This window comes from Asterias rubens, chromosome 1, assembly GCF_902459465.1.
Source record: "Asterias rubens chromosome 1, eAstRub1.3, whole genome shotgun sequence".
Classification (NCBI taxonomy): Eukaryota; Metazoa; Echinodermata; class Asteroidea; order Forcipulatida; family Asteriidae; genus Asterias; species Asterias rubens.
In genome coordinates, this window is record NC_047062.1 from 28,601,694 (window position 1) to 28,613,019 (window position 11,326).

Here is an 11,326-nt window from a genome sequence, read left to right on the forward strand (position 1 = left end):
TCATGTGTGTGAGTTTGCTTTGTTGTAGCTCAACGCTGCAACAAAGCGGCTATACACATAATATGATGTATAACATGAGCGATGACGTAACAGATTTTCGCGAATGTTTCAGAAAAGCACTAGATTGGAGTATTCGAAATGATTGTTTTTTACACTTTTAAAATTTATTTATACTCGTATGACTCAATTTCCTTATTGATTGAAAACATTTTAAGTGAAATCAGTCACTCAAGATCACGACTTGACATTTCCGTTCAAGTGTTAAAGAAACTGCATTTTGTTTGTCTTATAGTAAGACAATATATTGGGGGGTTTTCTTTTACAAACCTTTTTTTAGATAATTGAACTTTATAAAAACTCAAAATAACATGAGAACTTGTGAGATGTTTTTGGCGAGCTGCTTTAGCAGTATGCGAGCCTATGTAATACCGATTTTGTCCGTCCGTCTGTCCGTCCGTCCGGCCGTCCGCACTCAGTGGAAATGTTAAAGTTTTTGGTTTAAGTTTCAGTCTTTGAGTTGAGTTGTTTTTGGTATGTACAAGCCCAAGTGAGATTGTTATATATGCTTGTCAGTCATTTTTGTAGTTTTTAGCTATGTTTTCCAATAATGTTGAAGTTTTTGGAATAAGAAAATGTTAAAGTTTTTGGAATAAAAAAATGATAAAGTTTTTTTTCAGGCTCAAAGTCAAACATTGACATCTGGATTTTATAGAAACAAACTCAAACTTAAATCTTAAAGTTTTGAAATAATTTGTTTAAACAAAAATCAATCTCTCTGTCACTGGTTCCAGTTGAATGAGCTGAATCAATGAAAACATAAAATGCTCATAACTCCTGATTGCAACGATGTACTGACTTGAAACTTAAGTCAAACATTGCTTCTGTCGTATAGATACATATGAAAAGATAAAATTCAAAGAGTGCATCAATGGTTCCAGTTGAATGAGCTGAAACAATGAAAAACATAAAATGATCATAACTCCTGATTGCAACGATGTACTGACTTGAAACTTAAGTCAAACATTGCTTCTGTCGTATAGATACATATGAAAAGATAAAATTCAAAGAGTGCATCAATGGTTCCAGTTGAATGAGCTGAAACAATGAAAAACATAAAATGATCATAACTCCTGATTGCAACGATGTACTGACTTGAAACTTAAGTCAAACATTGCTTCTGTCGTATAGATACATATGAAAAGATAAAATTCAAAGAGTGCATCAATGGTTCCAGTTGAATGAGCTGAAACAATTTAACTAAACAATACAATATTACAAAAAGATTTAGTGAATAAGTGAGTTCTTATTGCAACGATGTACTGACTTGAAACTTAATACAATGCTTCTGTCGTATAGATACATATGAAAAGATAAAACTTAAAGAGTTTATCACTGGTTCAAGTTGAATGAGCTAAAACAATGAAAACCTTAAAGGAACCTGTTGCCTTGGGCTGGTCGAGGTGGGCTTTGAAAAGCGCGTGTAACTGTTTGCTATAAAATGCATATGGTTGGAAAGATGTTTTAAAAGTAAACTACAATGATCAACACAAATATGCCTCAAAATTGCATGATTTTCCTTTTACCTTGTCGACTAACACGGTTGGCCATTTATGGGAGTCAAATTTTTTATTCCCATAAATGGCCGACCGTGTTAGTTCGCAAAGCAAAAGGAAAACCACGCAATTTCGAGGCAAATTCGTGTGGATCATTGTACGCTCTACTTTTAAAACATCTGTCCAACCATATAGGCATTTTATAACAAATGGTTACAAATGCTTTTTATACCGCCAACTCGTCCGATCCAAGGCAACGTGTCCCTTTAAATGGTCATCACTCTTTATTGCAATGATGTACAGATTTAAAACTTCAATCACATATTGCTGCTTACATGTAGATAATATGAAAAGATGAAAACCTTAAATGGTCTTAACTTCATACTTGTCAATGTATCCACCCCTGTGACCATCAGTTGATCAAATGATTGGTTTTTCTGTCAGTCATTGGTTCTATCTGGCGATCGGCAGCTCGCCATGGCAGCTTCGCTGTCTAGTTATTTCATGAAAACTGGCTCCAAGGTGGTTTACTTATGTTTTGAAATGCGTTGGAGATGTGCATAATTATTATTATTATTGTAATTGCTCAAAGTGTCCAGTGCCTTTAAAAACAACTGCTGTGCATGCTTTGTTTCTTCACTAATATCTATAAGCTTTCTTTGTCTGGTAGCTGATGGTTTTATCTCTTACAGACGCTTCATTGTTCACTTCATCCCAGCGCGACGAGTAGATACTCGGTCGCAGTCTCCATTTATTCTGTGCATACACACCAATAATTGAGTAGAATCTTGGCTTGTAAGTCATCAAACCCCGCATACCAAGATCACGTAGTTTTCCTTCCATCTTCATCACATCAGCCTTATCAGTGAAGTCTCTAGTGTAGACACTCACGGCGTGCTCTTGCCCATGGAGTGCCTTGCCTTCACCCACGTCTTCCAACGGCGTCACTTTGGCGTGCGTGCCCAGCTTGTCTTTCACCGTGACCTTGGCGATTTTTTCCCATGCCTCGTCGATTCTTGTCCCGGTGGTGAAAAACAGAAGCCAAATACCGCTCAGGCACCTTATATTAAAACACAGATTGACTCAGGTTATTGGTTTTCAACCAATTAAAAGGTTTAATCCCAACCGTCTGAAACACCTAAACAAAATCAGTTTCAATCTTTACATTGCCATTGCAAATTTGAACTCATACCAAAAAACGAAGAGTTGAGCACTTTGTTAAATCACAACTGCGGGAAGAATCCATAGGTACTTCTTTGTGAATGGAAATCACTCCATGAGTAATAAATTGATTGAACATGACGTCATTGACCGCCATCTTTGATGAGACGTGCACGCATGAAATGCTATCATTAAGAAAAATCGCATAAATAGTCGAGGAAGACATTAAATTTCCATGTAAAGTGAAAAGGGAAACGATATTCTCTTGTTTTTGTGCACAAAATTAGGCACAAGTACACCGCGGCAGTGGCGCGATACACCCATGACGGCGCCCAGCACTTGCGCGCCTGGATTGGTCTATGAAGATCCTACCTATATTTTAGAGCCAGTTTCTTGACAGTTTGGAAGTCGATTGTATCAGATGAGTTAGTCAATTCTTCCCATGCAGCCTGGAGTCCTTCTGTATCATCACCCAGTCCTTCATCTACAAAGCTTGGAGATCGTACAGTAATCCAACCAATTCCATCAGACCTGAGGGAAATGTTCGTTATAAAGAGAATCCCGTTATAATGACAACCCGTTATAACGACAACACTGTTATAACGACAACACCGTTAAACAACAACACCATTACAACGACATGCAATGCTTTTTGAGGGCCTCCATCCACATTCATGTGATTGTTTACCATATAATCTTATATTCAATTTTAATTTTACCTATTGGTATTGCTATCTAACTTTTGTGAGGTGACTGAATGTTTGCTAATATTCTATAAATTGCATTGTTTTTGTGGACAAAATAATTATTAAAGAACTTGACTAAAACTGAAATCATTCAATTATCCTTGCAGGACTATGTTTTCCTAATGGCCTACCCATTTCTCGAAAACTACTTAACTTCAGAGGGAGCCGTTTCTCACAATGTTTTATACTACCAACAGCTCTCGATTGCTCTACCAAGTAAGTTTTTATGCTTACGTAATTATGTTGAGTAATTACAAATAGTGTCAAGTGCCTTAATAAGGAGAATTATTCTCCAACACTGTCAAAAAACACTGTTTGAACAGTGATTTAAGTCCCAACATTTAATATGTGGACCTCTTTTTCTCTCAGGTCCGCCCGTCATTCAACGTAGTGTTAAAACATCCACACAACCTTAGAATCGGGTTTATTGGTCTTTCCTGTTTTGTTGTTTGATCATTCCTACATCCAAAGGACTCCACTGTGGGGTCCATTGTTCCATTGTGTAAAATACCTCACAATGGACCTTACGTACGCCCATCCTCTAGTGTGTCTTCTGTGCTTGGAATCCCAGAAATACATTTAGAGGATTTTAGGGGGATGGATACTTCTGTACAAGAGAAAATTATTATGTGGCCTCAAGCCTACAGGTCAATCCCCGTCCATCTTCACCTTTCACCTACATTCATATGAAGACGACCAAAAGTGCAGCTCGGACCAATCAAAACACAGATACAGAAAGATTAAGTTACTGCACGTTTATCCAATGACATCATTGTATCCAATGAAATCGCGGGTTCTAAAAAGCAAGTACCCGTCTTTAGGTTACCTGTGTATAATAGGCCTTTATCGTGGTGTGGCCTTCTTGAGTTTTACTCCATTCCAAATCTTTGGGTGCGTTCGTTTAGCTTCCCTCGGTCGACCCTAGCCTTGTCCGAGGCTCTTTACGCAAGCACCGTTTTGTAACCTCGTTGATACCTCGAAAGCCATGATTCGACCCCGCGGTATCACAGTACTGTTGTGTGCCGTGCGGTATAGTATCTATGCATTTCGTGAAGTCAGAGCGGGCCGGTGCTTGCGTAAAGAGCCTTGGACAAGGCTAGGTCGACCCCGGTGTGTGGTGGGGGTTTTTTCCAGGACGAACGTGTGCAGATAATTACCCACGTTCGTCCTGGGAAAAAAACGACACACACCACCGGGGTCGACCCAGGGAAGCTAAACGAACGCACCCTTTGTAACCGAACTGAGGCTGGACGAAATATTAGTCTGGTGCCATGTTTGCGCAATGTATGTTAGCATTCGTTACAGTGGAAACAAGACTTAGATGGTGACAGCGTGATAACGGTCTATATAGGCCCTACATGTACATTTCCTCACCGTTTAGTTTTTGATGGGGCACTAGTTTCGAAAAACTTCTGGAGCAACTCCAGGCGTTCCTCCTCGGGGTAATTGGACGGATCGAAGAAGAGTCCATCCTCTTCATAGGCTGCTTTGGCGTCCGCATGAAGCCGGGTTGAACGCTCCGGATCCTCGAAGGCCGGGACTGAGGGTACCGGTGCTTCCTGACTCTCGGAGTCTTTGCTGGAACTAGATTTCCTACAAAGAACACGCAAGCTCATGATGAGGATACATTACTCTATAAAAAGTCCTCCTCTCTCATCACTCTGTATTACCATTGCTTATGCTCTACTTATCTATTTACTTTTGTCGTCTTCAGTAAGCCTGGTATTTTATTCTTTGTATGTTGTTGTCAGCATTTTGTATAGCCATTGTTCGTTTTGTCTGTCTTGTCCTTGCTTCCTCTTCGCCGTTGGTTTATTTGTTTGTTTGTTTGTTTGTTTGTTTGTTTGTTTGTTTGTTTGTTTGTTTGTTTGTTTGTTTGTTTGTTTGTTTGTTTGTTTTGTCTGTCTGTCTGTCTGTCTGTCTGTCTGTCTGTCTGTCTGTCTGTCCGTCCGTCCGTCCGTCCGCTCGTCCGTCCGTCCGTCCGTCCGTCCGTCCGTCCGTCCGTCCGTCCGTCCGTCCGTCCGTCCGTCCGTCCGTCCGTCCGTCCGTCCGTCCGTCCGTCCGTCTGTCTGTCTGTCTGTCTGTCTGTATAAAGGGTTAGGGGTAGGCGTTGGATCTTTTCTTCCTCGGTAAAAACCGCTCCTGGTATCTCACCTGGTGTCTGAATACCAGATGAGCAACATGGAGGTATGATGAGGGAGATGGCTCAGCAAGCTATTAATCCTAACCGCTTCAATAACTTTATATTAAGGAGGTTTCGCTTGCGAACGGATCGGTTAGTGCAAAGAATAGGTCCTCACTATGACGTCATACGCTACTCGCTATCCGATATACGTACAGACGACACTGATATCCTGCTTGCTACACGTAAGTAGGTTACGGATAGCTAGACGTATGCATATGCGTACCCGTTGCGTGCAAAACCTCCCTTTATACTATCAGCTCTATCTGGACGGAAAACGGGTCTCGAAGAATGTACCGGGTGGAATGGATATAAAGGCGGGAAGTGGATACCAGGTGAGCTTATCGGGGGAACCAGTCGGGAACCAGCCACAACAATGCACCATTAATTAAATTTGGGCTGGTAACCCGTTTCTGAAAAGCAATACTATTGTGTGGTTAGCGAGTTTTTGTGTTTATGCTTTATAAATAGAGCAGGATACCAGTAATAAATTGTACATTTAACGTGATATTTTGGCTGGTTGAGCGACTTTTTGTGCTGATGCTTAATGAAATTGGGCCCAGGGCTTTATACAGGTGAATATTGAGTATAGTTTGTATTGAGCGAATGACTTACATTTGCAGTTTGGATAGACACCCAGCGAGGGCCCCGACCTGATCATCTTCGCCTGAATCAGACGAGTAGCTTCTTCTGCTCGCCATGAGTTTCAGTCTTTAAGTCTGCCGCAAAGATGGATTCAATACTGTCAGAAAAATCAGTATCAAAAACAGCAGGTCTGAATGAATACCCCATTCCCTCAGTTATCAAGGTCCAATAGGCAACATTCTTATTTGTTTTAGAACCTCTTTACTTTTTATGAACTACTGAAGGCGCGAACGATGTATAATTCTCTGATACCCTAATTGTTCAATTCGAGTTATGAAATTAGTCTAACATGCAGGGTGACCGTACACTGCTTTTGAATTTTCCATTAATTACGTGTGAGATAAAAAAATCAAAACCATCTACAAATTATTGTTTATAACTCTATATCACTTAAAGACACTGAACACCTTTGGTAGTTGTCAAAGACCAGTCTTCTCACTGGGTGTATCTCAACATTATGCACAAAATAACAAACCTGTGAAAATTTGAACTCAATTGGTCGTCGAAGTTGCTAGATAACTATGAAAGAAAAAAAACCTTGTCAGACGAAGTTGTGTGCTTTCAGATGCTTGATTTCGAGACCTCAGAATCTAATTATGAAGTCTCGAAATCAAATTCGTGGAAAATTACTTCTTTCTCGAAAACTACGTCACTTCAGAGGGAGTTGTTTCTCACAATGTTTTATATTATCAACCTCTCCCCATTACTTGTTACCAAGTAAGGTTTTATGCTAATCATTATTTTGAGTAATTACCAATGCCTTATAACAGCCCCGATCTTAAGTTACAAATAATGCAACTAATTGTACAAAACAGTACTTTTTTTTATATATTTTCTATTTATTTTTTATTTTTATATGTAATTCGCCAGACACACGAGGCCTGAACCACTTCAAGGTGTGGGCTACAATTATTTTTGTCCAGAGGCCGTTGCCACCTACTCCTAGCTAGGGCTAGTCTTGGTTCCAAGACCATTGGTGTTGCGCGGTCACACACAACCAACGTTCCGATTATGCACGGCAAAAACTGTACACGCTTGTAATGAACGAACGCTAGCGAGATCTAAATCAGAGAAACAGAGCGCCCGCTAGCGTTCGTTCATTACAAGCGTGTACAGTTTTTGCCGTGCATAATCGGAACGTTGGTTGTGTGTGACCGCGCAACACCAATGGTCTTGGAACCAAGACTAAGCTATGGCTGAAACATGGTTACCCCTTTTACAGTCCATACGGATGTAGGCTTGGGTATCATCAGTCCGAAGCCTGGCCGGTAGAGCAGAAAGCACTACCTCCCCAATTCTGCTGTGAGAGGGTTTGTCAACCTCCTTAAATCAACATAAAGTCCTTTATGGAAATTTCAGGCTGTTATAAAGGCTATTGTAATTTGGCGTGTCGTGGCTGAACAGTCAAGCGCACCGGGCTCAAGCTCTGTGTTACTGCTACTGGTGGTGCATTGAGCAGAGTGTGGGTTCAAGTCCCAGTCATGACACTTGTGTCCCTAAGCAAAATACTTAACCATTATTGCCTAGTCCTTCAGATAGAAAAACTGTGTACGTTCCGTGCGTTGAGTAATGTACGTATTACACTTATCGTTGAGAGAAGGGGTTCGCCCAGGAATTTCAGGAAATGGCTGCCAAGTGCACCACAGTACCTTGTGAACCCCTTATAAGATGCTAAATAAACAGATCTCATTATAGAGCATTTAAACTCCAAAATCTGTCTTTAAATTTATAAAATGTCTCACTATGTGCAAGTACCTTGAGCACCTTATTGGTACATGTATACTGGCACGAAATAAGTCTACAATATTATAAATTATATAACACCCAAGCAGATCCTTGCCATTTGATTGGAGGATTGTCCGTCACGTGATAGCAAATAAAAGTACTATTGCACGCTGAGTCACTCACCGTGCTATTTCGTTCCATCCGAAAAGTACCATTGCACGCTGGCAGCGTGCAATGGTACTTTTCGGATGGAACGAAAAAGCTGAGTAAAAACATCACTGCGTGCGCGTGTCTTTGGTAACGCAGCAGGTGTTACTGCAAGAAGGCATAGTAAAATTACTAGCATTCGGCTTCTACAGTTGAAATTGTTTGTTTTGAAAGTTGTATCTTTCAATCAAAATGACTAAGATCTACTTGGGTGTTATATAAAACAAATAATGAATGTTTTTCATTCGTGCAATGGTGCGAATATGTTCATTCGTTGAAAGCTGGAATGTTCCATTCAACTCGGCTCCGCCTCGTTGAATAGAACATTCCATCTTTCAACTCATGAACATATTCGCACCATTGCACTCATAAACATTCATTATGTGTATACTACTCACCGTTATCTCTCCTGACTAGTTTAGCTCTGTCTTGATCCAGTTGTCACTATAGATATACCGTGTGTATCTGTACATCCAGAGTGGCCTGTGGCAGGTCCATGGTAAAAGTACGCTGTTATTGGTTTCTCAGCATGGGAAATTCCTAATGAGTAAACGCTTGCGCAAAGTGGGGATTCCCCTTTGTTGCAATCGTATAGTCTACAAAGTACGGTGGCTACGAGAGGCCAGTTGGATTTCAACGAGCGTGTAGTTGTATGGTGGACACTTTCTTACACATAGTCTTTCGATCACCCACTTATCACGGACACTTAAAATATGTTCATCCATTTGTTTACAGAGTCAACAAAACTCGTCTGAATGTATGTAACAACTGTAACTGAATAGGCTTATTATGAGGTAAAACGTTTAGGCTTCCTATTTCTTTATCAATCATACACGAAAACACTTGCACATCTTGAGAAATCTTTTATTTTCTCGATAAAATACAATCAAAACCACATTGTTGTTCTGACAGGGGGCCAGTCTGGACTTCCGACATCGCATGATAATTTTGTGAGTGGGGCTGGGGTTATCCCCGGAGATAAAAAAATTTCCTTTCCGTATTGAGTAGAGGAGTAAACAACTACTTGAACGAATTTGTTTTTGACGGGAATTAGTTTATAACTAGTTTATTTACCGTGTAAATGTTGTGGGGTTTTTTTGCGACTCAAAAATCAGGCCCCAACCTCAAGTTTTTGCTAAACTAAAAACACTTCTGCCGTTGTTGACGGCGTGCGTCAAAATGGTAATACGTTGAGGTCATGTGTGGGAGTTTGCTTTGTTATGCACCAACGCTGCAACAAAGCGGCTATACACCATGTATAACATGATCGATGGCGTAAACAGAGATTTCCGCGAATCTTTCAGAAAAGCACTGGATTGGGGTATTCAAAAATGTTTTTTTTTTTTTGCACATTTAAAATCTATTCATAGTCATATGATTCATTTCCTTATTAATTGAAGAAAAAAATGAATTTCAATCCAGATCATGACTTTACATTTTCGTTCAAGTATTAAAGAAACTACATTTTGATTGTATTATAATAAGAAAATATTATATTATCGGTTTTTTTTCTTTTACAAACCTTTTTTTAGATGATTGAACTAATAAAAACTCAAAATAACATGAGAACTTGTTACACTGCAAATTTGTTGGTCAAAAAATGTGTTGGGTAAATGCATTACTAATTTGTTGGTCACAAATAATGGACGTTGGTTAAACAAAACCGTTGCCCAACATGCTTGGGCAAAGTTGACCAAATTATTGGTTAACTGGTTGGTTCAATGTATATATTATTGTAGTTGGGCAAGATTTGCCCGAGAAGTTGGTCAAAATTACCCCAGTAACCAATGGTGTTGTGCACAAAGCTTTCTGGTTGTTGGGCAAAGTTACCGGTGCGCAATATTGTAACGAAACTGTAATGATGTAGTATTAGTGTACATGTACATGTGAGTCATTCCATGTCAGACCAACGCACTCTTTTACCTCATGTCTTCCGATTTTGAAAAAAAATTGCTGTGCTTGTAGGTCCAAATGAGCAATGAATGCACACCAATTTTCAGCCCGATCGGACTTTCCATGTGGTCAGGGCAGAAACCACTAAAATCTGACATTTTGAGGGTAAAATACCACCTTTTTGGTAAAAATATGTCATAACCATGTCAATTTGGTATCAAAATTATGAAAATTGCATGCTCAAATCAGTTCTTTTGTCAAAAATAAATTTTCTGAAAATGTAGGTCACTGTTATCCTTAATATGTTATCGTGACCTTTCCCAGTTTTTGAAATAATGTACCATTCCAAAAATCAACGAAATAAAAATCTCTTGATAGAGCATGTCTTCCTCTATCAGAATCCACTAAGAAACAGTTGGGCTCTTCAAAATTTACAACTTTATGACTATTTTTGTACAAGTACCGTGATCTTTAATATGTTATCGTGACCTTTGACCCAATTTGTGAAACAATGCATCATTCCAAAAATCAACAAAATAAAAATCACTTGATAGAACATGTTTTCCTCTATCACAATCAACCAAGAAACAACTGGGCTCATGTACAACGTTTGTACTGTATGTAGTAGTGGTAGGCCTACACACACACACAAGCAACATCATGGCGGCTGGCTGTCAAAAATACTCTTCGAGATTGGGGAATGGAGTGCTTCTCTGAAACGTTATAGGTTAGAAGCAAAAACAACCAATATTTAAAGGTTTACCCATAGAATACACTGATTCATGTGTGGGGACACAGTTTAGTTTTCAGAAGTAAAGTAGGACGGAGCCCACCGTGCATAGTTTGATGTTTACTCTCGTGTTGGGGAAATGGCTGAACAGTCCGTTGTCGTTAACGATCGAAAGGCAAGGGTTATTAGATTGAATCCGTTGTGTTCCAGACTTTTTGATCGGGCTCAGTTATCTCGTCAAAATTATATTGACCCAATATTATTCGGAAATTGTCATTTTAAAAAAGCAAAAAAAAAAAAAAAAAGGGCAATGAACACTGTTGATTGCTGACTCTTTTACCAGGTTACTTCTGACATGATAAATTTATTTACCTTTAAATTGTGAGCTGTATAATTTGGGCCTTTTGGATTTGAGGAATAATCTATTACAAGACATAATGCAGTATTAAGTCAAGCATGACATTAAATTGCGCTATTGTTATTC

General features: G+C 39.4%; 1 protein-coding gene across 2 annotated transcripts; it reads right to left on the reverse strand.

Annotated features, from left to right (window-relative positions):
- Positions 1-1,780: 1,780 nt before the first annotated feature.
- LOC117292237 (UPF0696 protein C11orf68 homolog) lies at positions 1,781-8,767 on the reverse strand. Of its 2 annotated transcripts, none has more exons than XM_033774227.1 (5): positions 8,618-8,767; positions 6,258-6,361; positions 4,835-5,053; positions 3,087-3,245; positions 1,781-2,613 (listed from the first exon to the last, which is right to left on the reverse strand). In XM_033774227.1, exons 2-5 carry the CDS (start codon positions 6,341-6,343, stop codon positions 2,193-2,195), a joined length of 885 nt encoding a protein of 294 aa, XP_033630118.1. In that variant the 5' UTR covers positions 6,344-6,361; positions 8,618-8,767; the 3' UTR covers positions 1,781-2,192. The 2 variants fall into 2 exon arrangements, with proteins under 2 accessions (XP_033630118.1, XP_033630109.1); XM_033774218.1 differs by having other exon boundaries at positions 6,258-6,384.
- Positions 8,768-11,326: the final 2,559 nt, after the last annotated feature.

Bases quoted from the DNA above. Each gene is read 5' to 3' on its own strand.
- LOC117292237 (XM_033774227.1), bottom strand. From the start codon at position 6,343: ATGGCGAGCAGAAGAAGCTACTCGTCTGATTCAGGCGAAGATGATCAG. The intron at 5,054-6,257 runs GTAAGTCATTCG...TGTTCTTTGTAG, and splicing joins TGTCTATCCAAACTGCAAAT to GAAATCTAGTTCCAGCAAAG. The intron at 2,614-3,086 runs GTAGGATCTTCA...TTTTAATATAAG, and splicing joins AAACTGGCTCTAAAATATAG to GTGCCTGAGCGGTATTTGGC.